The sequence below is a fragment of the Oncorhynchus clarkii genome, chromosome 13, assembly GCF_045791955.1.
Source record: "Oncorhynchus clarkii lewisi isolate Uvic-CL-2024 chromosome 13, UVic_Ocla_1.0, whole genome shotgun sequence".
NCBI lineage: Eukaryota > Metazoa > Chordata > Actinopteri > Salmoniformes > Salmonidae > Oncorhynchus > Oncorhynchus clarkii.
The window spans coordinates 45002310-45027553 of record NC_092159.1 but is presented as its reverse complement, the minus strand read 5'-3'; the positions used below and the strand labels follow the sequence as shown (position 1 = coordinate 45027553).

Sequence of the window (25244 nt, the reverse complement as noted above, 5' to 3'; positions counted from 1 at the left end):
CTCTCTCTCCATGCCTCTCTCTCTCTCCGCCTCTCTCTCCGCCACTCTCTCTATGCCTCTCTCTCTCTCCGCCTCTCTCTCCGCCACTCTCTCTATGCCTCTCTCTCTCTCCGCCTCTCTCTCCGCCACTCTCTCTATGCCTCTCTCTCTCTCTGCCACTCTCTCTATGCCTCTCTCTCTCTCCGTCTGTCTCGCTGCCTCTCTCTCTCTCTCTCTCAGCCTCTCTCTCTTTTTTTTCCTGGGTTACTGTTTCCATGGCAACACTGCCTCAAAACCACGCATACAATAGATAGATAAATAAATAAATGACAATGAGGCATGACTGGAGCTGAGAGTGACGTGCGTGTGTGTGTGTGTGTGTGTGTGTATTTGTCCGTACTGCACATGCTCATTTTTGTGCTACCCTCCTGAGCTGAATGGTCTCTGCATTGAGAGCTAAGCAGCATGCCCAACAACATGCCCGGCAACACTAGCCAGGCAGACCGGCACACTGCACACCAGTAACTACATATACTGAACCACTAGAAAAGCTCACCACTATCAATGTTCTCCCATCCGCTTCCCTGAGGACCCGACCCCTCACTTCCTCTCCACACAGAGCAGTTCTCCACAGACCTCAGAGTCACAGTCACACATTCACACGTCAGCCCCTGTCATCCACACACATCCACACACTTCCACACATATCCACACACATCCACACACGGAAAAGGGAAAGAGCGTTTGACTGTGACATCTACATGTAACTGCCAAAATAATGGAAACACTTGAGTAAATTAGGGATTCATAGTATATAGAAAGCAGGTGTGGCTCCTGAGTTAATTAAGCACTTAACATCCCATCATGCTTAGGGTCATGTTTAAAAATGCTGGGCAGGCCATTATTTTGGCTCACATGTCTATGCCCAAATAAGATGACAATGCCCTGAGTGGTCACTGAATAGTTTGATGAGCAAGTGTTTTCCACCACCGTCAACAAAACATCAAATTATGGAATTTCTCATGGAAGAATGGTGTTTCATCTCTCCAATAGAGTTCCAGACACTGTTAGAATCTATGCCAAGGTTCACTGAAGCTGTTCTGGCTCAACACCCTATTAAGACTAGAGGTCGACCGATTATGATTTTTCAATGCCGATACCGATTATTGGAGGACCAAAAAAAAGCCGATACTGATTAATCGTCCGATTTTTTTTTTGCTGTTGTTGTAATAATGACAATTACAACAATACTGAATGAACACTTATTTTAACTTAATATAATACATCAATAAAATCAATTTAGCCTCAAATAAATAATGAAACATGTTCAATTTGGTTTAAATAATGCAAAAACAAAGTGTTGGAGAAGAAAGTAAAAGTGCAATATGTGCCATGTAAGAAAGCTAACGTTTAAGTTCCTTGCTCAGAACATGAGAACATATGAAAGCTGGTGGTTTCTTTTAACATGAGTCTTCAATATTCCCAGGTAAGACGTTTTTAGGTTGTAGTTATTATAGGAATTATAGGACTATTTCTCTCTATACCATTTGTATTTCATTAACCTTTGACTATTGGATGTTCTTATAGGCACTTCAGTATTGCCAGTGTAACAGTATAGCTTCCGTCCCTCTCCTCGCCCCTACCTGGGCTCGAACCAGGAACACATCGTCAACAGCCACCCTCGAAGCAGCGTTACCCATCACTCCACAAAAGCCGCGGCCCTTGCAGAGCAAGGGGAACAACCACTCCAAGTCTCAGAGCGAGTGACGTTTGAAACACTATTAGCGCACACACCGCTAACTAGCTAGCCATTTCACATCGGTTACACCAGCCTAATCTCGGGAGTTGATAGGCTTGAAGTCATAAACAGCTGCTGGCAAACGCACGAAAGTGCTGTTTGAATGATAGCTTACGAGCCTGCTGTTGCCTACCATCGCTCAGTCAGACTGCTCTATCAAATCATAGACTTAGTTATAATATAATAACACACAGAAATACGAGCCTTGGGTAATTAATATGGTCGAATCCGGAAACTATCATCTCGTAAACAAGACGTTTATTATTTCAGTGAAATACAGAACCGTTCCGTATTTTATCTTATTTTAGCATCCATAAGTCTAAATATTCCTGTTACATTGCACAACCTTCAATGTTATGTCATAATTACGTAAAATTCTGGCAAATTAGGCAGCCCAAACTGTTGCATATACACTGACTCTGCGTGCAATGAACGCAAGAGAAGTGACACAATTTCACCTGGTTAATATTGCCTGCTAACCTGGATTTCTTTTAGCTAAATATGCAGGTTTAAAAATATATACTTCTGTGTATTGATTTTAAGAAAGGCATTGATGTTTATGGTTAGGTACTCATTGGAGCAACGATACGCACCGCATCGATTATATGCAACGCAGGACACGCTAGATAAATTAGTAATATCATCAACCATGTGTAGTTAACTAGTGATTATGATTGATTGATTGTTTTTTATAAGATAAGTTTAATGCTAGCTAGCAACTTACCTTGGTTTACTGCATTCGCATAACAGGCAGTCTCCTCGTGGAGTGCAATGAGAGGCAGGTGGTTAGAGCGTTGGACTAGTTAACTGTAAGGTTGCAAGATTGAATCCCCCGAGCTGACAAGGTAAAAATCTGTCATTCTGCCCCTGAACGAGGCAGTTAACCCATTGTACCTAGGCCGTCATTGAAAATAAGAATTTGTTCTTAACTGACTTGCCTGGTTAAATAAAGATTAAATAAAGGTGTAGGAAAAAAAAGAGAAAAAAAATCGGCCAAATCGGTGTCCAAAAATACCGATTTCCGATTGTTATGAAAACTTGAAATCGGCCCCAATTAATCGGCCATTCCGATTAATTGGTCGACCTCTAATTAAGACACTTTATTGTGGTGTTTCCTTTTGGCTGGTACCTGTATGTTGCGTAATGAGAGGGATACAGTACACCGCTGCACCTTGGTATGATGTGTGTAGGAGAGTGGGAGAGTCTGTGGATTTGCTTGATAGAATGGCATGATACGTAAACAGGTAGATGCAAACTGTGTGCTCCGAAATGTCACGGGTCCAAAACACAGGATTTACAACGTCCTTTCAACATTTCTCAAAAATCCTTCAACCGAATCGTTCTACTTGTTTCTCTCTCGCTACTGCACGTGGAAAGGTAAAGTATGAAATATTAAGTGGAGAAATAATAGAGAACCGTCTGTTAGAAATTCCATGTAAATCAGAGGCAACCTTTGCACCGACACAAAGCCTATGGAATATGCTGCATAAATTATAAACCATTTACAAAGTGACTGGAGAATGTGTCCTCTTGAATGTTTAGGATGGTATAGGTACGCATGACAATGTACATGTGGGGTATTTGTGTGCAAACGTGTATACTGTACCATCCTACACACGTTGACAACGGCGACACAGAGACTCACACAAGCATATGTAATGTGTTGCCATGGTACCCACAACCACCAAGATTTCCAAGCCAATCTGCTGCGTTGCTATGGGAACCATAATCTCACAGAGAGAGAGAGAGAGAGAGAGAGAGAGAGTGATAGAAGAGGGGAAAGAGAGGGGGTAGACAGGCCATATTTTTCTCTTCACTTCACTTCTACCCCCTGTTTCTCTCCATCTCTGTAACGATACTGTTCTTTGCTGTGAAATGTGTTTAACTTTCCTGCCTATGTCACCTTCTCCCACTCACTGCCCTCCTGGCGTTCTCTCTCTCAGTAAAATCACCACACACCTATATACACCCCTTCCTCTTAGTCAACGCATAAAGCCCAGGGGAGGATGGGTCATTAACGCACACAGGCCACATGTCAGATTATGTAGATACAGTACGGTGAACACACAGGCCACATGTCAGATTATGTAGATACAGTACGGTGAACACACAGGCCACATGTCAGATTATGTACATACAGTACGGTGAACACACAGGTCACATGACAGATTATGTAGATACAGTACGGTGAACACACAGGCCACATGTCAGATTATGTAGATACAGTACGGTGAACACACAGGCCACATGTCAGATTATGTAGATACAGTACGGTGAACACACAGGCCACATGTCAGATTATGTAGATACAGTACGGTGAACACACAGGCCACATGTCAGATTATGTAGATACAGTACGGTGAACACACAGGTCACATGACAGATTATGTAGATACAGTACGGTGAACACACAGGCCACATGTCAGATTATGTAGATACAGTACGGTGAACACACAGGCCACATGTCAGATTATGTAGATACAGTACGGTGAACACACAGGCCACATGTCAGATTATGTAGATACAGTACGGTGAACACACAGGTCATATGTCAGATTATGTAGATACAGTACGGTGAACACACAGGCCACATGTCAGATTATGTAGATACAGTACGGTGAACACACAGGCCACAAGACAGATTATGTAGATACAGTACGGTGAACACACAGGTCACATGACAGATTATGTAGATACAGTACGGTGAACACACAGGCCACATGTCAGATTATGTAGATACAGTACGGTGAACACACAGGTCATATGTCAGATTATGTAGATACAGTACGGTGAACACACAGGCCACATGTCAGATTATGTAGATACAGTACGGTGAACACACAGGCCACAAGACAGATTATGTAGATACAGTACGGTGAACACACAGGTCACATGACAGATTATGTAGATACAGTACGGTGAACACACAGGCCACATGTCAGATTATGTAGATACAGTACGGTGAACACACAGGCCACATGACAGATTATGTAGATACAGTACGGTGAACACACAGGCCACATGACAGATTATGTAGATACAGTACGGTGAACACACAGGTCACATGACAGATTATGTAGATACAGTACGGTGAACACACAGGTCACAAGACAGATTATGTAGATACAGTACGGTGAACACACAGGCCACATGTCAGATTATGTAGATACAGTACGGTGAACACACAGGTCACAAGACAGATTATGTAGATACAGTACGGTGAACACACAGGTCACAAAACAGATTATGTAGATACAGTACGGTGAACACACAGGCCACATGTCAGATTATGTAGATACAGTACGGTGAACACACAGGTCACAGGTCAGATTATGTAGATACAGTACGGTGAACACACAGGCCACATGTCAGATTATGTAGATACAGTACGGTGAACACAGGCCACAAGACAGATTATGTAGATACAGTACGGTGAACACACAGGCCACATGTCAGATTATGTAGATACAGTACGGTGAACACACAGGCCACATGTCAGATTATGTAGATACAGTACGGTGAACACACAGGTCACAAAACAGATTATGTAGATACAGTACGGTGAACACACAGGCCACATGACAGATTATGTAGATACAGTACGGTGAACACACAGGCCACATGTCAGATTATGTAGATACAGTACGGTGAACACACAGGTCACATGTCAGATTATGTAGATACAGTACGGTGAACACACAGGCCACATGTCAGATTATGTAGATACAGTACGGTGAACACACAGGTCACATGTCAGATTATGTAGATACAGTACGGTGAACACACAGGCCACATGTCAGATTATGTAGATACAGTACGGTGAACACACAGGTCACATGTCAGATTATGTAGATACAGTACGGTGAACACACAGGCCACATGACAGATTATGTAGATACAGTACGGTGAACACACAGGTCACATGACAGATTATGTAGATACAGTACGGTGAACACACAGGCCACATGTCAGATTATGTAGATACAGTACGGTGAACACACAGGCCACATGACAGATTATGTAGATACAGTACGGTGAACACACAGGTCACATGACAGATTATGTAGATACAGTACGGTGAACACACAGGCCACATGACAGATTATGTAGATACAGTACGGTGAACACACAGGTCACATGACAGATTATGTAGATACAGTACGGTGAACACACAGGCCACATGTCAGATTATGTAGATACAGTACGGTGAACACACAGGTCACAAGACAGATTATGTAGATACAGTACGGTGAACACACAGGTCACAAGACAGATTATGTAGATACAGTACGGTGAACACACAGGCCACATGTCAGATTATGTAGATACAGTACGGTGAACACACAGGCAATATTGTGAAATATTGATTAGGAGGTTTTAATAAACTAACCCTGATTTTAATTTTGAAAAACAGAATATATGGAAAATGACAACAGGGTCCATATTGCCTGTGTGTGTGTGTGTGTGTGTGTGTGTGTGTGTGTGTGTGTGTGTGTGTGTGTGTGTGTGTGTGTGTGTGTGTGTGTGAGAGAGACAGAGTGAGAGATGGAGAGAGAGAGAGAAATAAAGACAGAAAGAGAGAGAGAGAAAGAGAGACCAGCAGTCTGACCCAGTTCCATTAAAGCCCCATCATAAACAGGTACCATTTTACATCCATCGCCCAAAAGCTCTGTGAAGTAGCCCACTTCCATCCCCATAACAGATACTCAGCAGGAGTTTATGGACTACAGCTGCCTTCTGACTGGACCTGACAGAGGTCACTCCAAAGACCATGCAGGGTCAAAATACTGCTCAAGCGTTTGTCTTCTCCAATAGACAAACTACCGCAGACCTACATTTCCACAACACTTAAAAGCACTTGACCCCTTTTCCAACACACTGCTCATTTCTAACATGTAACCTGTTCCTGTTGAGGTGGGTCAGAGTCAGCTTTGTTAGACCATAATCCAGGTGCCTTCAGGTTCCACTAATGGAACGGTCCATACTATCCTCTACCAGTACGTAAAAGTACAGGTAAAAGTCATTCAATGTATTCCATGTTGTGTTTCTACTGACTCCAACATGATTCTCTTATAAGAAAATAAAATATCCATTCATTTAGAATTTTAAAAAACACACCACTTGTCACGACTTCCACCGAAGTTGTTCCCTCTCCTTGTTCGGGCGGCGTTCGACATCACCGGCTTTCTAGCCGCCACCGATCCATGTTTCATTTTTCCTTTTGTTTTGTCTGTTTACACACCTGTTTCCCATCTCATAATTATGTTCCTTATTTAACCCTCTGGTTTCCCTTTCTGCTTTGTGCGTGATTGTCTTTCGTGTATTCCGGTGCGTTGGATTTTGTGTCCCGTTTTGTCCTGGTTTGGAACAGTATTTTTGTTTCATGTTTTGGATTGAGTAAATCAGTCTTTCTTTTACTCTTACCTGTGTCCTGCGCCTGACTCCTTCGCTATCTTCTAGATAGACTCTGACACCCCTCACATATGATACCTTATACCGGTGTCCTAGATCCTTGACAAATACCTCGGGCAAATACAGGATTTTCATTTTGTTTTTCCACACATGACTTATAGCACCAATCAGGTCCACTAACTCTCCAGGATTCAATAAGTGAAAAACCCTGAAGGGAAGTACAGCAAGGTATCAACATACGTGTTTCCTATTTCAGCTCGAGTCCCACAGAAATACTATGTGTAAGTGGTCATAGACTTCTTTATCTTTTTTTATCCGACACATTAAAAAAGACAATAAAAATGAGGATACGTAGTCATATAGGCTGTTATAGGTCTGATAACCCCTGGCATCCCACCAGGCTGCTCTCATAGCCCCATGGTGCCGTATCTACCACATGAGAGGAAGCACTGATTGGGTTAGCAAGAGTCTATCTGACTATCTGTGGGCTTGCTGCTAATCAGCTCATTGACCCCCTGAAGACAGAGGTTATCAACAAACAGGTTAGTTCAAGTAAAACCAGAGCCCGATCTGAGACCAGTTCAGCATGATCTAATCAAATGCACAGCCTAGTTGATTATGAAACAGTGGGTTAGAGTCGGCTGGGGAGAGTATTACAGAAGGCAAATATACCGGGGAAAGTAGCTGTGCCGTTATCTAAAAGCACTGGGCAGGGACAAACAAATACGGCATAATGTAAGAGGCCTACGCTGAAATGACACCTGACGGCTTCCTGTGAGACAATACAGCAGGCAGAGCTTCCGAAGTGAGCTAGACTCAGTTAGGCTTTGAACTGCAACCAGAAATGCTTGTGCGAGAGAAAGCTCAGAGCATCCCCAGGTGCTGCTGTGATACAGCAACAGAAATAGCACTCTCCCACTCCCAACAAGCCCCGAATCAGTGGAGGAAACAGGATTTTTGTAAGCAGCCAAACCCACTTTGGTGTCCCAACAGGATGCCCAACAATCCCCCAACACATAGAGGCAGAGTGGCAAAACACAGAGTAGGGTGGAACTGCTCCGGAATGCAATACCCCACTCAGTTCCACAGAGCAGCGCAACGGGCTACAACGGGCTACTGTTCTCAGACTGAAACGCCACTGGGATCAATTAAAGCGCGGCAGAACGCTCCGCATCACAACCAGTTCAAAAGGCCCAGCAGAGGAAAGGAGAGGGTCTGGGTGTGGGGGTGCAGCACGGGGAGGGGGGCTGTTTTGGGAGGGAGATGTGTGTGTATGTGTGTGTTACTCTTTGTGTGTGCAGATGTTGAAAGATTTCAAAGGGTTGATAGGTGATCCGCCCCAGATTTACCTGAGCACCTCATTTGGGTTCCCAGCAATGGGCCCCTTCTTGTCCGTGGCCCCGTGGCACTCAGACTTCATCAGGGTGTGTGCCCCCCTGTCGAGCATCATGGTGGAGGTTGCCATGGCGATGACAGCCACCCCATCGCGCACGCGAGCCTCCAGGCCGTAGTCCCACTCGTCATACGACACAGAGATTAAACCTGCAGAGAGACAGAGAGAGAGAGAGAGATGAGAAGGAGGGGGTGGATAGAGAGAGCAAGAGAGAGAGAGAAATGAGGGAAGAGGCAGAAACAGATAGAATGATGAGAATAGGAAGAAAGGGAGAGCAGAAAGAGAGAGATCCATGACATACAGTCGACAGAGGAGACAGTAGGGAGATAGAGAGGGAGATAAGAGGGAGATAGAGAGGGAGATAGGAGGGAGATAGAGAAAGAGAATAGAGGAAAAGGGGTTATGCACTCAAGGGGTTAAACACACTGTGAGGCGTGTGCCACACACCACTGACAGCCACACCTCTCCTCTCTTCTCAGTCAAACTGCATCCTCACGCCCTCTCTGGCCCGCTTGACAGGGTCTGGCCAATCCATTACCAGGCAACTGGACAGAAATAGACAGACAGCATCCAACCTGTAGACCCACGGGGCTCTGGGATGACAGCTCAGTCTCTCCAGGACCATATCTAATGTCACACTCTGTTGACACTTTCTCAAGGCTTTTATAGTCACCCTACAAAAATGATATTATAGAACTAGAGTGTGTGCATGCTAGTGGAAAGGGTTGGTTGGTAGCCAGTGGGAACTGTCCATCTCAGGACATGAGGAAAATCTCACAACAACTTAGACAACCTCATCTCCCTTAGCGATGGGGGTAAACAGGAAGTGGGGGACAGTGGCGTTGACTTGGAGGTGTATGAGCACTTGTGCTCTGAGATCCAGACCCCTTGTCCTTCCATTTGAACTGCAGTAGTCCTCTACTCCCCGCCCCTCCTTCTCATTCTAACTGTTGATTGGAGGACCTTATTACAAAACCCCGCCATTGGTGCCAGACAGCTCATCATTGTCTGTGATGTAAGATTAGGAGGGTCACATGCTAAATACGTTAGCAATATCTGTGTGTCACGAGATGTGTGTTTAAGTGAATTGAGAAAGAGAGAGGGATAGAGGAAGGGGGAGGGATAGAGGAGGGGGAGGAGGAGAGAGGGATAGAGGAGGAGGAGGGGAGAGGGATAGAGGAGGAGGAGGAGGAGAGAGGGATAGAGGAGGGGGAAGAGGAGGATAGAGGGATAGAGGAGAGAGAGGGATAGAGGAGGAGGAGGAGGAGGAGGAGAGAGAGGGATAGAGGAGGAGGAGAGAGATGGATAGAGGAGGAGGAGGAGAAAGAGGGATAGGGGAGGAGGAGAGAGAGGGATAGAGGAGGAGAGAGAGGGATGGGGGAGGAGGAGAGAGAAAAGGATAGAGGAGAAGGAGGAGGAGGAGAGAGGGATAGAGGAGGAGGTGGAGGAGAGAGGGATAGAGGAGGAGGAGAGAGGGGTAGAGGAGGAGGAGAGAGAGAGGGATAGAGGAGGAGGAGGAGGAGGAGGAGGAGAGAGAGGGATAGAGGAGGAGAGAGAGGGATAGAGGAGGAGGAGGAGAGAGAGAGGGATAGAGGAGGAGGAGGAGAGAGAGAGGGATAGAGGAGGAGGAGGAGAGAGAGAGGGATAGGAGGAGGAGGGGAGAGAGAGGGATAGAGGAGGAGGAGGAGGAGGAGGAGGAGGAGGAGGAGGAGAGAGAGGGATAGAGGAGGAGGAGAGAGGGATAGAGGAGGAGGTGGAGGAGAGGGGGATAGAGGAGGAGGAGAGAGGGGTAGAGGAGGAGGAGAGAGAGAGGGATAGAGGAGGAGGAGGAGGAGGAGGAGGAGAGAGAGGGATAGAGGAGGAGGAGGATAGAGGGATAGAGGAGGAGGAGGAGAGAGAAATAGAGGGATAGAGGAGGAGGAGGAGGAGGAGGAGGAGAGAGAGGGATAGAGGAGGAGGAGGATATAGGGATAGAGGAGGAGGAGGAGAGAGAAAGAGAGGGATAGAGGAGGAGGTGGAGGAGAGAGGGATAGAGGAGGAGGAGAGAGGGGTAGAGGAGGAGGAGAGAGAGAGGGATAGAGGAGGAGGAGGAGGAGGAGGAGAGAGAGGGATAGAGGAGGAGGAGGATAGAGGGATAGAGGAGGAGGAGGAGAGAGAAAGAGAGGGATAGAGGAGGAGGAGGAGGAGAGAGAGGGATAGAGGAGGAGAGAGAGGGATAGAGGAGGAGGAGGAGAGAGAAAGAGAGGGATAGAGGAGGAGGAGGAGGAGGAGGAGAGAGAGGGATAGAGGAGGAGGAGGATAGAGGGATAGAGGAGGAGGAGGAGAGAGAAAGAGAGGGATAGAGAAGGAGGTGGAGGAGAGAGGGATAGAGGAGGAGGAGGAGGAGGAGGAGGAGAGAGAGGGATAGAGGAGGAGAGAGAGGGATAGAGGAGGAGGAGGAGAGAGAGGGATAGAGGAGGAGGAGGATAGAGGGATAGAGGAGGAGGAGGAGAGAGAGGGATAGAGGAGGAGAGAGAGGGATAGAGGAGGAGGAGGAGAGAGAAAGGGATAGAGGAGCAGGAGGAGATAAGGATAGATGAGGAGGTGGAGGAGAGAGGGATAGAGGAGGAGGAGGAGAGAGAGAGGGATAGAGGAGGAAGAGGAGAGAGAGAGATAGAGGAGGAGGAGAGAGGGATAGGAGGAGGAGGGGAGAGAGAGGGATAGAGGAGGAGGAGGAGAGAGAGAGGGATCGAGGAGGAGAAGGAGAGAGAGAGGGATAGAGGAGGAAGAAGAGAAGAGAGGGATAGAGGAAGAGGTGGAGAGAGAGAGAGAGGGATAGAGGAGGTGAGATACTGTACCACTTAAGGAACGCATCAGTGGAATTACCTATGAGGATTGGAGGCCATCAAACATGGCCGAAAAGTATTTAGTGTGCCCGTTAGCAAATTAGCATGTTAGCGTGCACCTTGGCTTCACACTGAACCATCGCAAACACCAGGCCTTAACTATATCGCGTACCACATTATTCTTACTTCCAATTAGTTATGAATTTAGTGAGACAATTCACATTCTGGAGGTTACTGTAAGGCCTATACTGTCAATTCATCCAACAGTGATGAACTAAAGTGTTGATTTTGACAGTTTGACACAAAACACCCTTAATTCATGCAGTATCTGCCATCTGTCACAGACTAATGTGCAGGACAAACCTTCTCAAGGGACAGTTAAAACCTGCAGTTAAACATGTTCAATACCTCGCCCACTCGACCATCACACATCATATGATTTACATAGCTAACATGGTAATATATTATTAAGGGCCATATCCATCAACGATTTACAATGATTTATCGTAAATCATGCAGAAATATTAATGTAAGATTTTGCACCCAAAAATGTGCATTGTGTGCATGGATTTCAGATTAGGTTTTGATCCGTAACAGCTACCTGGTCCCACATATTCCCAACTATAAATCAACATCAAAACAGCAACCAATCATAGACTTTAAATAGAGATAAATCACATAGAACTTATTCCAAACCAACCTGTAGGGAACTCGGCAGGGATCACTTCAGCGTCCCCGGCTACCAGCGAGGGGACGATCCAGGTGTAGCCGTAGCCCGTGATCCCTACGGAGTGGGCCACTTCGAAGATGGTGTTGGCCTCCTCCTTAGTGCAGTACAGCAGGATGACGGGGCTCTGCAGCTTCTTCAGCTGATTCTGGATCTTAGAGTCTCCATCGTCCACTGACATGTCCAGCAGCAGAACCTCCTCCAGCTCCCAGCCCACAAAGCTGTTCTCTATGGTGCTCCGGATCTACAGGGTAGAGGGAGGGACGGAGGGACCAGGGAGGAAGAAGTAGGTGGGTGAGAGGTAGGGTCGGGTATGATAATATGTCATATTGAGTTATCACAATATGTGTTCAACGACATTGAGGAAGACAGAGGCGTGTTAGAGGGCTGAAGGGCCATTTGACAGGGCCAATCTGATTTCTCTCAACGCAACAGTATTTAAATACCTACTGACACTTCCTGACTACATGAACAAGTTGAGATTAGCGGCCGGCTTAGTAGTTGCCTTCCTATCACTATCCTAGAAGTTAAGACTATAAGTCCACGGTGACATTACAATCTGCTCATGGACTGCCTAGTGGCAGTATTCAAAGGAAGGAGGGGAAAAGAGAGAGCTACCCTGTCGTGAGGGCGTGTATCGGTGAGCTACCTTGGTGACAAAGTCCAGGTATCCGGGGTAGTATGTGGTGACGATGGAGAAGATGTACCAGTCGTACTCCTCCATGATGTTGAGCATGACCGAGGCCTGCTGCTCGATGGACGGGCCGAACTGGAAGAACATAGAGTTGTCATCCTGGGGAACAGAAGAGTGGAGGTCAGTGATGCTATGTTACATGTCCACATTGAATATTGAACTGGAGAGGAGGCGTCTAGACAACACTCTGCAGTTTTTTTCCCCCAATACTGTATGTGTGTGTGTGTGTGTGTGTGTGTGTGTGTGTGTGTGTGTGTGTGTGTGTGTGTGTGTGTGTGTGTGTGTGTGTGTGTGTGTGTGTGTGTGCGGCCATGTTTCTGTGTGTGTCAGTGTGTGCGTCAGTGTGTAAAACCATGGCGTGTCTGTCAGCATGGCAGGGTATTGAAATCTCTTTGGCTTAGGAATCCGTGCTTCACTCAACATCAAAGCCTAACCTCTACAACCCAGGGGACGCATATGGGTTGATCCGTTACCTTGTTTCCACATGAATGAGATCAGACTAAACCACTGAAAAGGCACAGCAGAAAGGGGTGAATAAGTATGCTGTGTGTGTTTGCCACTTATATATGATATATCATACATAATAACTGTGAATAAGCACTATATTCCACAACAGTATATTCCACAATAGTATATTCCACAATAGTATATTCTACACGTCTAAGTCAGTGTAAGTATCCACTGTCCCCTCCTCTCCACTAAGCCATGATTGACCCTCTAGCCCTCCTCCATGTGTCCCTCTACACACTACCTTCATCCCACCTCATCCCCTTTTTCCACTTTCTGTCTCCTGTCCCTCTCTCATGTGATCTCTCTCTATCTCCTCTCCCGCTCCCTGTCCCATTTATTCCAGTGAAATTACTGCCGGGACACAGTTATAATTGAATTTCCAGCCCCCCTCCTCCACACGGTCCCCTGCAGCTCCCCTCCTCTCTTTCTAAGAGCAGTGTTAAAGTACTGGCCCATGCAGTCATTCAGAGAGCCAGAGGTCTGCAGAATTTTCATTAGCAAAAAAAAAAAGAGGAGCAGAAAAGAAAGAGAGAGAAAAAAGACCCAGATAAAGACTGGCTTCATTTACAGCAACAATAATTAAGGTCAGTCCGAATTATCACCTCCCTGAGCGCTGGGGTATCGATTAGCACACATTAAAATGCCTGAGGAGGGAGTGTGTCCCTGTCTGTCCCAAGCAGCCACTGCAGTCTACTGTACTGGACCGTAAGACAGAGGCTAAATAATAGGGGGAGAGAGGGAACAACACTGAGGGATAAAGGGAGAGACAGACAGAGACAGAGAGAGTAGGCTGGGTGAGGAACGAAGAGGGTAAAAGAGAGAGGAATTGACAGAAAAGAGGGAGGGAGAGAAATTAGTCAGAGAGAGCAATGGAATCCTGAGAGAAGGTGAGTAGGGAGGGAGGGAGGGAGGGAGGGAGGGAGGGAGGGAGGGAGGGAGGGGGGGTCTATGGTAACAATGAGGGGAGCGGGTGAGTATGGAGGGAGGGGGAGGGAGGGGGGTCTATGGTAACAATGAGGGGAGCGGGTGAGTATGGAGGGAGGGGGAGGGAAGGGGGTCTATGGTAACAATGAGGGCAGCAGGTGAGTATGGAGGGAGGGGGGTCTATGGTAACAATGAGGGGAGCGGGTGAGTATGGAGGGAGGGAGGGGGGGGGGGGTCTATGGTAACAATGAGGGGAGCGGGTGAGTATGGAGGGAGGGAGGGAGGGAGGGAGGGAGGGAGGGAGGGAGGGGGGTCTATGGTAACAATGAGGGGAGCGGGTGAGTATGGAGGGAGGGGGAGGGAAGGGGGTCTATGGTAACAATGAGGGCAGCAGGTGAGTATGGAGGGAGGGGGGTCTATGGTAACAATGAAGGGAGTGGGTGAGTATGGAGGGAGGGAGGGAGGGAGGGAGGGAGGGAGGGTCTATGGTAACAATGAGGGGAGCGGGTGAGTATGGAGGGAGGGGGAGGGAGGGGGGTCTATGGTAACAATGAGGGAAGCAGGTGAGTATGGAGGGAGGGGGGTCTATGGTAACAATGAAGGGAGTGGGTGAGTATTTTTGGTAGGGGGATGGAGGGGGGTCTATGGTAACAATGAGGGGAGCGGTTGAGTATGGAGGGAGGGGGAGGGAGGGGGGTCTATGGTAACAATGAGGGGAGCAGGTGAGTGTGGAGGGAGGGGGAGGGAGGGGGGTCTATGGTAACAATGAGGGGAGCAGGTGAGTGTGGAGGGAGGGGGAGGGAGGGGGGTCTATGGTAACAATGAGGGGAGCGGTTGAGTATGGAGGGAGGGGGAGGGAGGGGTCTATGGTAACAATGAGGGGAGCGGGTGAGTGTGGAGGGAGGGGGATGGAGGGGGGTCTATGGTAACAATGAAGGGAGTGGGTGAGTATTTTTGGGAGGGGGAGGGAGGGGGGTCTATGGTAACAATGAGGGGAGCGGTTGAGTATGGAGGGAGGGGGAGGGAGGGGGGTCTATGGTAACAATGAGGGGAGCGGTTGAGTATGGAGGGAGGGGGAGGGAGGGGGGTCTATGGTAACAATGAGGGCAGCAAGTGAGTATGGAGGGAGGGGGGTCTATGGTAACAATGAGGGGAGCAGGTGAGTGTGGAGGGAGGGGGAGGGAGGGGGGTCTATGGTAACAATGAGGGGAGCGGGTGAGTGTGGAGGGAGGGGGAGGGAGGGGGGTCTATGGTAACAATGAGGGGAGCGGTTGAGTATGGAGGGAGGGGGAGGGAGGGGGGTCTATGGTAACAATGAGGGGAGCAGGTGAGTGTGGAGGGAGGGAGAGGGGGGGGGTCTATGGTAACAATGAGGGGAGCGGTTGAGTATGGAGGGAGGGGGAGGGAGGGGGGTCTATGGTAACAATGAGGGGAGCGGGTGAGTGTGGAGGGAGGGGGAGGGAGGGGGGTCTATGGTAACAATGAGGGGAGCGGGTGAGTGTGGAGGGAGGGGGGTCTATGGTAACAATGAAGGGAGTGGGTGAGTATGGAGGGAGGGGGATGGAGGTCTATGGTAACAATGAGGGGAGCGGGTGAGTGTGGAGGGAGGGGGAGGGAGGGGGGTCTATGGTAACAATGAGGGCAGCAGGTGAGTATGGAGGGAGGGGGGTCTATGGTAACAATGAAGGGAGTGGGTGAGTATTTTTGGGAGGGGGAGGGAGAGGGGTCTATGGTAACAATGAGGGGAGCGGTTGAGTATGGAGGGAGGGGGAGGGAGGGGGGTCTATGGTAACAATGAGGGGAGCGGTTGAGTATGGAGGGAGGGGGAGGGAGGGGGGTCTATGGTAACAATGAGGGCAGCAGGTGAGTATGGAGGGAGGGGGGTCTATGGTAACAATGAGGGGAGCGGGTGAGTATGGAGGGAGGGGGAGGGAGGGGGGTCTATGGTAACAATGAGGGGAGCGGGTGAGTGTGGAGGGAGGGGGGTCTATGGTAACAATGAAGGGAGTGGGTGAGTATGGAGGGAGGGGGAGGGAGGGGGGTCTATGGTAACAATGAGGGGACCGGGTGAGTGTGGAGGGAGGGGGAGGGAGGGGGGTCTATGGTAACAATGAGGGGAGCCGTTGAGTATGGAGGGAGGGGGTAACAATGAGGGGAGCGGGTGGCTGGTGGGCTGTGACCTGGTACAGACTGCAGAGTGAGTGAACAGCAGTGGGCCAGGGAGTCAGGGCAGCGCCAGCCACAGCTGCTAACCCACAGCCGATTGGTGCTGTCAGAGACAGACAGGATGCACATGTATGTCCTCCTCTCAGCAGCACACAGAAGCCCTGACAGTAGTGATGAGGGGGAATAACCGATTCAGTTACATATCGCTATATTATTTCTTGACAATATTACATTGATACTTTGACTCCAAGTATCAATTTGTAAAAATAGGAAATATATATATTTTTTTCTAGGTAGCGTTAGCTAGCGCTAGTCGGCTGTACCTGCGCCAAAACTCTGGTATTTTTCATCCTGTAGCTTGTTCTCCATCTTCCTTTTAAAAAGTGAGCCACCATGTCTTCAGCACTTTTATTTCCATGACTGATCACAACTAATTTTCTCATGATCTCTCTCTCTCTCTGTAGCAGACATATAGTGAGCAATATGTTTGGAACATAAAATCGCAATAAAATCGCAGTATGGGATCACAATACATATAGAATCATGGGAATCGCAATACAAATCATTTCGGCACCTAACATTGTATCGTGAGGTCCCTGGCTATTACCAGCCCTACCTGACAGAGCCGGAGATAGTTCCTCTCTCTGCCTGGCTGCCTGCCCCACAGCAATGAGAAAGCTCACACACTCACCAAGCAGCCATTTGACTTGGAGGGAGAGAGTCAATAACTCAGGTATTTCAATTACACACGCAGGGACACACCAATGCCTACAAAGAAATGGAGCTTCTCGCAGCCCGCCTCTGAATACGTGCATACAGGCACAACCTGTATGCAAGAGGCAAAAATACACAGGGATACATTCATGCACTATATGCACAGCGTAAGGAGTACAGTATGTTATGTACACTGACTGCACACAAACAGATCTGGGACAAAGTTACCTACAGTACAGCATATACAGTATAGCATATACATACAGTCCACGCCACCCCAACCCACACAAGTATTCAATGCACATTGTATTCCGTATGTGGGTGTGCTCTGCATTACTGCAAGCCTGTAAGAGTACCTGGTCTCCATGCCTCAGCAACAATATAGATTTTTTGCCGTTTTGAAGAATGTTCCAGTGTATTTGATTTTTTTTCATAACCACCATTGCTGTTTTTCTACTTGTGTGAGTGTGCTGTCTGCTCCAAGGTTTTGACAATGCATATTTCTATCCTGCCTATAAGGGGTTCTTTGAACATGAGCGAGGGGGGATTGCTATTGACTGCTGCTCTGCACTGCCTGATGGGTAGAGATGCAAGAGCGAGGCAGGAGAGCAAGATGGAGAGAAAGAGAGGAGAGCAAGAGGGTGAGAGAAAAAGCAAGCAGGAGAGAGAGAGCGAGAGAGAGAGAGAAAGAGAGAGAGAGGGGGGGAGAGAGAACAGCTGGGTCTTGCTAGAAGACTAGCTTGTTTAAAATCTACAGTGCAGGATACACACAAAACACAATGCATGAAGTACATAATAGCTAACAGAATTGTCCAATCAAACACGCTGATATGAACACAAATAATGCATGCACTCAGAATACATAATCAAAATGAATTTGAAAAAATGTCATGAACCTGTTCACTCACTTGTCTCATTCTGTCCCTCTCTCTCCAGCTCTCTCACTCACACAAGTATTATCTCTATCTCAATTAGACCTGCCTCTCTTCCCCTCTCTTCCCCCGTTCCTCCCTGCTCTCATGCTTCATCATCATATTTCTTATCATAAAAACCTCCTTATCTTTAATCAAACACATGCAGACTTAATTAGTTCTCACATTTGTCAGACCATCACCTAATTAGCGCTGACCTTATTCTAACTACTTTTTGAACCCTAATTTATAAATCCCAGGTCTTGATTAAAATATTTGGCTAATTTTGCCCCTAACATGATTGTGATTATAATGTAACCACCCGTCACAGCAGCCCTTCCAGGGAAAAGAGAAGAGGAACCAACGGAAGACCAAAGAAAAAAACGGAGAGCTCTTTGTTTTGCCTTTCGACATGAGACGTTAGCTGACTGAAACCCGAACCACTTAACTCACACAGATCGTTTCTCTATGGCGCATTTCTTGTCTAACTTTAGACGGCAACCCACTGAGGGCTGCAGCAGTCTGACGTCTTTCCACCCATTACCAGCTCTGTCTTAATAAAAAGTCTGCAGAAATACTGACCAGCCCACAACATCTCCTGTGGTCATGACATGCACTCAAACCCCCGTCTTACAGTAGGTTAGTCCTGTGGTCATGACATGCACTCAAACCCCCGTCTTACAGTAGATAAGTCCTGTGGTCATGACATGCACTCAAACCCCCGTCTTACAGTAGATAAGTCCTGTGGTCATGACATGCACTCAAACCCCCGTCTTACAGTAGGTTAGTCCTGTGGTCATGACATGCACTCAAACCCCCGTCTTACAGTAGGCTAGTCCTGTGGTCATGACATGCACTCAAAACCCCGTCTTACAGTAGGTTAGTCCTGTGGTCATGACATGCACTCAAACCCCCCGTCTTACAGTAGGTTAGTCCTGTGGTCATGACATGCACTCAAACCCCCGTCTTACAGTAGATAAGTCCTGTGGTCATGACATGCACTCAAACCCCCGTCTTACAGTAGGTTAGTCCTGTGGTCATGACATGCACTCAAACCCCCGTCTTACAGTAGGTTAGTCCTGTGGTCATGACATGCACTCAAAACCCCGTCTTACAGTAGGTTAGTCCTGTGGTCATGACATGCACTCAAACCTCCTGTCTTACAGTAGGTTAGTCCTGTGGTCATGACATGCACTCAAAACCCCCGTCTTACAGTAGGTTAGTCCTGTGGTCATGACATGCACTCAAAACTCCCGTGTTACAGTAGGTTAGTCCTGTGGTCATGACATGCACTCAAACCCCCGTCTTACAGTAGGTTAGTCCTGTGGTCATGACATGCACTCAAACCCCCGTCTTACAGTAGATAAGTCCTGTGGTCATGACATGCACTCAAACCCCCGTCTTACAGTAGGTTAGTCCTGTGGTCATGACATGCACTCAAACCCCCGTCTTACAGTAGGTTAATCCTGTGGTCATGACATGCACTCAAAACCCTGTCTTACAGTAGGTTAGTCCTGTGGTCATGACATGCACTCAAACCCCCGTCTTACAGTAGGTTAGTCCTGTGGTCATGACATGCACTCAAAACCCCCGTGTTACAGTAGGTTAGTCCTGTGGTCATGACATGCACTCAAAACCCCCGTCTTACAGTAGGTTAGTCCTTTGCAGGCGGCCAATGTCATTCCTTTGCTGCACGTCCCCTCTCTCTCTCTCTATTTCTCTCTTTCTCTCTTTCCCTACCTCTCTCTCTGCCCTCATCCTAAATTACACCTGTCCTCTTGCTCCGCCACACCAGGCCCTGAGCCATGGTCATGCTGTGGCCGCGTCTCGCCACTTCACACTCAGACGTCGCTGCGCTAACAGACACTGACTCCCCGTGCCAGCACCCACAGAGCTGGAGGTAACACCAGGTTTGCCTCAATGCTTTCACTCTCACACACACAGGCGGCAGAGCAGGGCAGGACATGGGCAGTGGTCAGTTTCCGCCCCTAACCCTTTACCCAGAACACATCCCCACCTCATGGACAGCTCAGACAGGTCAACTAGGTCTCTGTGTGAGCGAGTGTCTGAGTTTCTATGTGTTCTTTTTCAGGCAACACGCTCTCCGTCACTGTCAGTGTGAAAAGATCACCCGCTTTCTCCTTTTTCTCCCTCCCTCACAGCTCCTCCTTACCCGTGCTCCCACCAATTAGCACGATTAAAATTCAAATCTGCTTTATTGGCATGACAGGAGTATTTCCAAAGCGGAACATGTTACAAGACAGGGTAAGACAATAAGCCAATCTTCACAGTCCCTCCTCCTTCCCTGGCTGCCTCTCACTCTGCTTTGTCACTGAGCCTCCCAAGACCCCTCCTCCTTTTTAAATCACTGATACCACAACAGTCCCCTTGCCATGCCATATTCAGGTCGCTTGTCCTGTGTGTGTGTGTGTGTGTGTGTGTGTGTGTGTGTGTGTGTGTGTGTGTGTGTGTGCCCTCGTTCTGCCAGGCGTGACACTGGCACACTAACGTGCCCTTGGGCCGTGGCTGGCTGACAAAACTCCTACAAGGCATGTGTCTGCTGTGGCTTTTTAGGTTCTGGTGGGAGAGCATCCAACCTGCCATTGGACTCATGAATTGTTAAGAGTATCAGTCCCTTGTTAACTCTCTGACTTGGTCTGACTCCGTCTGTGAAGTGGGACAACAGGACATGCATCTCTTTCCACCTCTCATCCTTCCCTTTTTCTGTCTCCCTTAGTCGGGAGACAGATTTTTTTTTATTTAACTAGGTAAGTCAGTTAAGAATTCTTATTAACAATGACGGCCTACCCCGGCCAAATCCAGACGACGCTGGGCCTATTGTGCGCCCCCCTATGGGACTCCCAATCACGGCCGGATGTGTTGCAGCCTGGATTCAAACCAGGGACTGCAGTGACAGCTCTTGCACTGAGATGCAATGTCTTAGACTGCTGCGCCACTCAGGAGCCCGTGGAACCCACCAACAGTAAAAACAATATAGAGAAGTATTATTGAGAGCGAGAGAACAGACAGAACATAGTGAGAGACAGAGAGGAAGAGGTTGTCGTTACTGCACTAGCTGTGTGTTAACACTGGAGCAGTACATGTAGAACCATGTCATGCCAATAAAGACTCTTTTGAACCTGAATGTGAGAGGGAGGGAGGGAGGGAGGGAGGGAGGGAGGGAGGGAGGGAGGGAGGGAGGGAGGGAGGGAGGGTTAAAGGAGACTGCTCTACAGTGATGTGCTGCTGATCCAGTGTTCAACTGCTTTGGCAACACAGCAGTCATGCCAATAAGCCAATAAAGTTCACCTTTGAACTGAATTTGAAAGAAGAAAAGAGGGAGAGTGGGAGAGGGGCGAGAGGAAGAGATAGCACGAGAAAGGGTAGGGAGTGAAAAAGAGGGTTACTTTGTTATAGCTGGCATGAAGTGGGACAATGTAGAATGAAAGGAAATGATGTAAAACATTGAAGAGATCCTTCCAAAACTGTATAGCTATGATAAAAAGTTGAGTGACAAGGACTTGACCCCAGTAGATATACTTGTTATATTATCATCATATCAGGGTGCTTTCAACAGCAGACTGGTAGGTTCATTTCCTGCAATGGGCCACATACAGCATACTGAATATGTGTTCACTTCAAATCGCTTTCCATGGCAACAGAATTACACTCCGATTTCTAAAAAATGTATGCCAAACAGAAAACATTGATTTCAAAGTTTAACAAACTATACAACAATGTTCTTCTTTGAACAATTTACACAGTAAATAAATACAAAACATTTACTGGGAAAACTGTGCAAATACAAAGTTTGGTAACAGAATCTCCCTCCGTTTTATTCTGTTACCAAACTTTGTATTTGCACAGTTATTCCTGTAAATGTGTCTTTGTTACATTTTCAGTGGAAATTGTTAAAAGTATTACTTGTCCATAGAGTTCTATGGTTTGTTAAACTTTAACATCGATGGTTTTTGTTTGATATAAAGTTGAAGTCAGAAGTTTGCATGCACTTAGGTTGGAGTCATTAAAACTTGTTTTTCAACCACTCCACACATTTCTTGTTAACAATAGTTTTGGCAAGTCAGTTAGGACATTTACTTTGTGCATGAGACAAGTCATTTTTCCAATAATTGTTTACAGACAGATTATTCCACTTATAATTCACTGTATCACAATTCCAGTGGGTCAGAAGTTAACACACACTAAGTTGACTGTGCCTTCAAACAGCATGGAAAATTCCAGACAATTATGTCATGTCTTTAGAAGCTTCTGATAGGCTAATTGACATCATTTGAGTCAATTGGAGGTGTACCTGTGGATGTATTTCAAGGCCTACTTTCAAACTCAGTGCCTCTTTGCTTGACATCATGGGAAAATCAAAAGAAATCAGCCAAGACCTCCACAACTCTGGTTCATCTTTGGGAGGAATTTCCAAACGCCTAAAGGTACCACGTTCATCTGTAGTATGCAAGTATAAACACCATGGGAACACGCAGCCGTCATACCGCTCAGGAAGGAGACTCTGTCTCCTAGAGATGAACATACTTTGGTGCAAAAAGTGCAAATCAATCCCAGAACAACAGCAAAGGACCTTGTGAAGATGCTGGAGGAAACAGGTACAAAATTATCTATATCCACAGTAAAACGGGTCCTATTTCAACATGACCCGAAAGGCCGCACAGCAAGGAAGAAGCCACTGCTCCAAAACCGCCATAAACTGCACATGGCGACAAAGATCGTACTTTTTGGAGAAATGTCCTCTGTTCTGATGAAACAAAAATAGAACTGTTTGGCCATAATGACCATTGTTATGTTTGGAGGAAAAAGGGGCTTGCAAGCCGAAGAACACCATTCCAACCGTGAAGCACGGGGGTGGCAGCATCATGTTGTGGGGGTGCTTTGCTGCAGGAGGGACTGGTGCCCTTCACAAAATAGATAGCCTCATGGAGGAAGGAAAATGATATGGATATATTGAAGCAACATCTCAAGACATCAGTCAGGAAGTCAAAGCTTGGTCGCAAATGTGTCTTCCAAATGGACAATGACCTCAAGAATACTTCAAAAGTTGTGGCAAAATGGCTTAAGGACAACAAAGTCAAGGTGCTGGAGTGGCCATCACAAAGCCCTGACCTCAATCCTATAGAAAATGTGTGGGCAGAACTGAAAAAGCGTGTGCGAGCAAGGAGGCCTACAAACCTGACTCAGTTACACCAGCTCTGTCAGGAGGAATGGGCCAAAAATCACCCAACTTATTGTGGGAAGCTTGTGGAAGGCTACCCGAAACATTTGACCCAAGTTAAACAATTTAAAGGCAATGCTACCAAATACTAATTGAGTGTATGTAAACTTCTGACCCACTGGGAATGTGATGAAAGAAATTAAATCTGAAATAAATAATTTTCTCTAATATTATTCTGACATTTCACATTCTTAAAATAAAGTGGTGATCTTAACTGACAGATTTTTACTAGGATTAAATGTCAGGAATTGTGAAAAACTGAGTTTAAATGTATTTGGCTAAGGTGTATGTAAACTTCCAACTTCAACTGTACATCAGCGTAATTCTGTTACTATGGAATTTTCCCAAAGCGACTTAAAGTTAGCACATATTCAGCATGCTGTATGTGGCCCGTTATGTGGCCCGTTACCATGGAATTTCTCTTTTTTGAATTAAAGCATCTGCTAAACGACTATATTTCTATCATCACTATTAGCAAAATGTGATATTGTTCAAACCCTATTACAACCCACCCTGCATGCATCCATCCACTGGCTCTCATCCCTCCATCCTCCTAACAGCGGCAGGCGGGCATAGAGCTGTACAGACGCTGGAGTGAGGCTGCACTTCCTCTCCCACACTGTGACTGCACACTGTCTCACTAGCTGTGTTCACAGTACAGACAAGCCTCTGGCAGCCACCTTCTATATACCTCTCTCACACGCTTTCCCTCTCTGTCATTGAGCGGGAAGACAAGTTCACATGACAGTGAATTTAGGGACGCCAGAGCAAAATATTCAGTTGTTTCTTCAACAATGGCAGCCACATTAACATATTGACAGTATCAACTCCCACAAGATGCTAGTATGCAGCAGCCATTGGAAACTGAATATCTACAATCGGCTAATCTGTCTCTCTTTGAGAATGAATTAAAAACACTTCTCTATTTCAAGCAAAGCTTTTGTTTCTTCACTTTTCCACATGTATCCTCTATCCTCCATTCTCTTTCTTTTCCTGACCTCTGCTCCCATTTTCCACATGCTCGCTCTCTATCCGCGCTGAACACAATAAATACATTTCCCAAAGAAATTGACATCATGAGCACATACTGTACAGTACACACACCCTACACACACGCACATACACACACCCTACAGACACGCACATACACACACCCTACACACACGCACATACACACACCCTACAGACACGCACATACACACACCCTACAGACACGCACATACACACACCCTACAGACACGCACATACACACACCCTACAGACACGCACATACACACACCCTACAGACACGCACATACACACACCCTACAGAAACGCACATACACACACCCTACACACACGCACATACACACACCCTACACACACGCACATACACACACCCTACACACACCCTACAGACACGCACATACACACACCCTACAGAAACGCACATACACACACCCTACACACACACACATACACACACCCTACACACACGCACATACACACACCCTACACACACGCACATACACACACCCTACAGACACGCACATACACACACCCTACAGACACGCACACACACACACCCTACACACACGCACACACACACACCCTACACACACGCACATACACACACCCTACACACACGCACATACACACACCCTACACACACGCACATACACACACCCTACAGACACGCACATACACACACCCTACACACACGCACATACACACACCCTACAGACACGCACACACACACCCTACAGACGAACACACACACACCCTACAGACATGCACATACACATACCTACAGACACGCACATACACACACCCTACAGACACGCACATACACACACTCTACACACACGCACATACACACCCTACAGACACGCACATACACACACCCTACACACACGCACATACACACACCCTACAGACACGCACATACACACACACACACACACACGCACATA

The 25244-nt window shown here is 47.1% G+C and overlaps 1 protein-coding gene across 1 annotated transcript in view; it reads right to left on the bottom strand.

Moving 5' to 3' along the window:
- Nucleotides 1-25244, bottom strand: part of LOC139364858 (glutamate receptor ionotropic, NMDA 2B-like) — a 110992-nt gene that overhangs the window by 23129 nt on the left and 62619 nt on the right. The window contains exons 4-6 of the mRNA XM_071102009.1: nucleotides 12784-12927; nucleotides 12108-12378; nucleotides 8539-8731 (exon numbers count right to left, since the gene is read on the bottom strand). Coding sequence (XP_070958110.1) covers nucleotides 8539-8731; nucleotides 12108-12378; nucleotides 12784-12927 — 608 coding nt within the window. The remainder of the gene's footprint in view (nucleotides 1-8538; nucleotides 8732-12107; nucleotides 12379-12783; nucleotides 12928-25244) is intronic.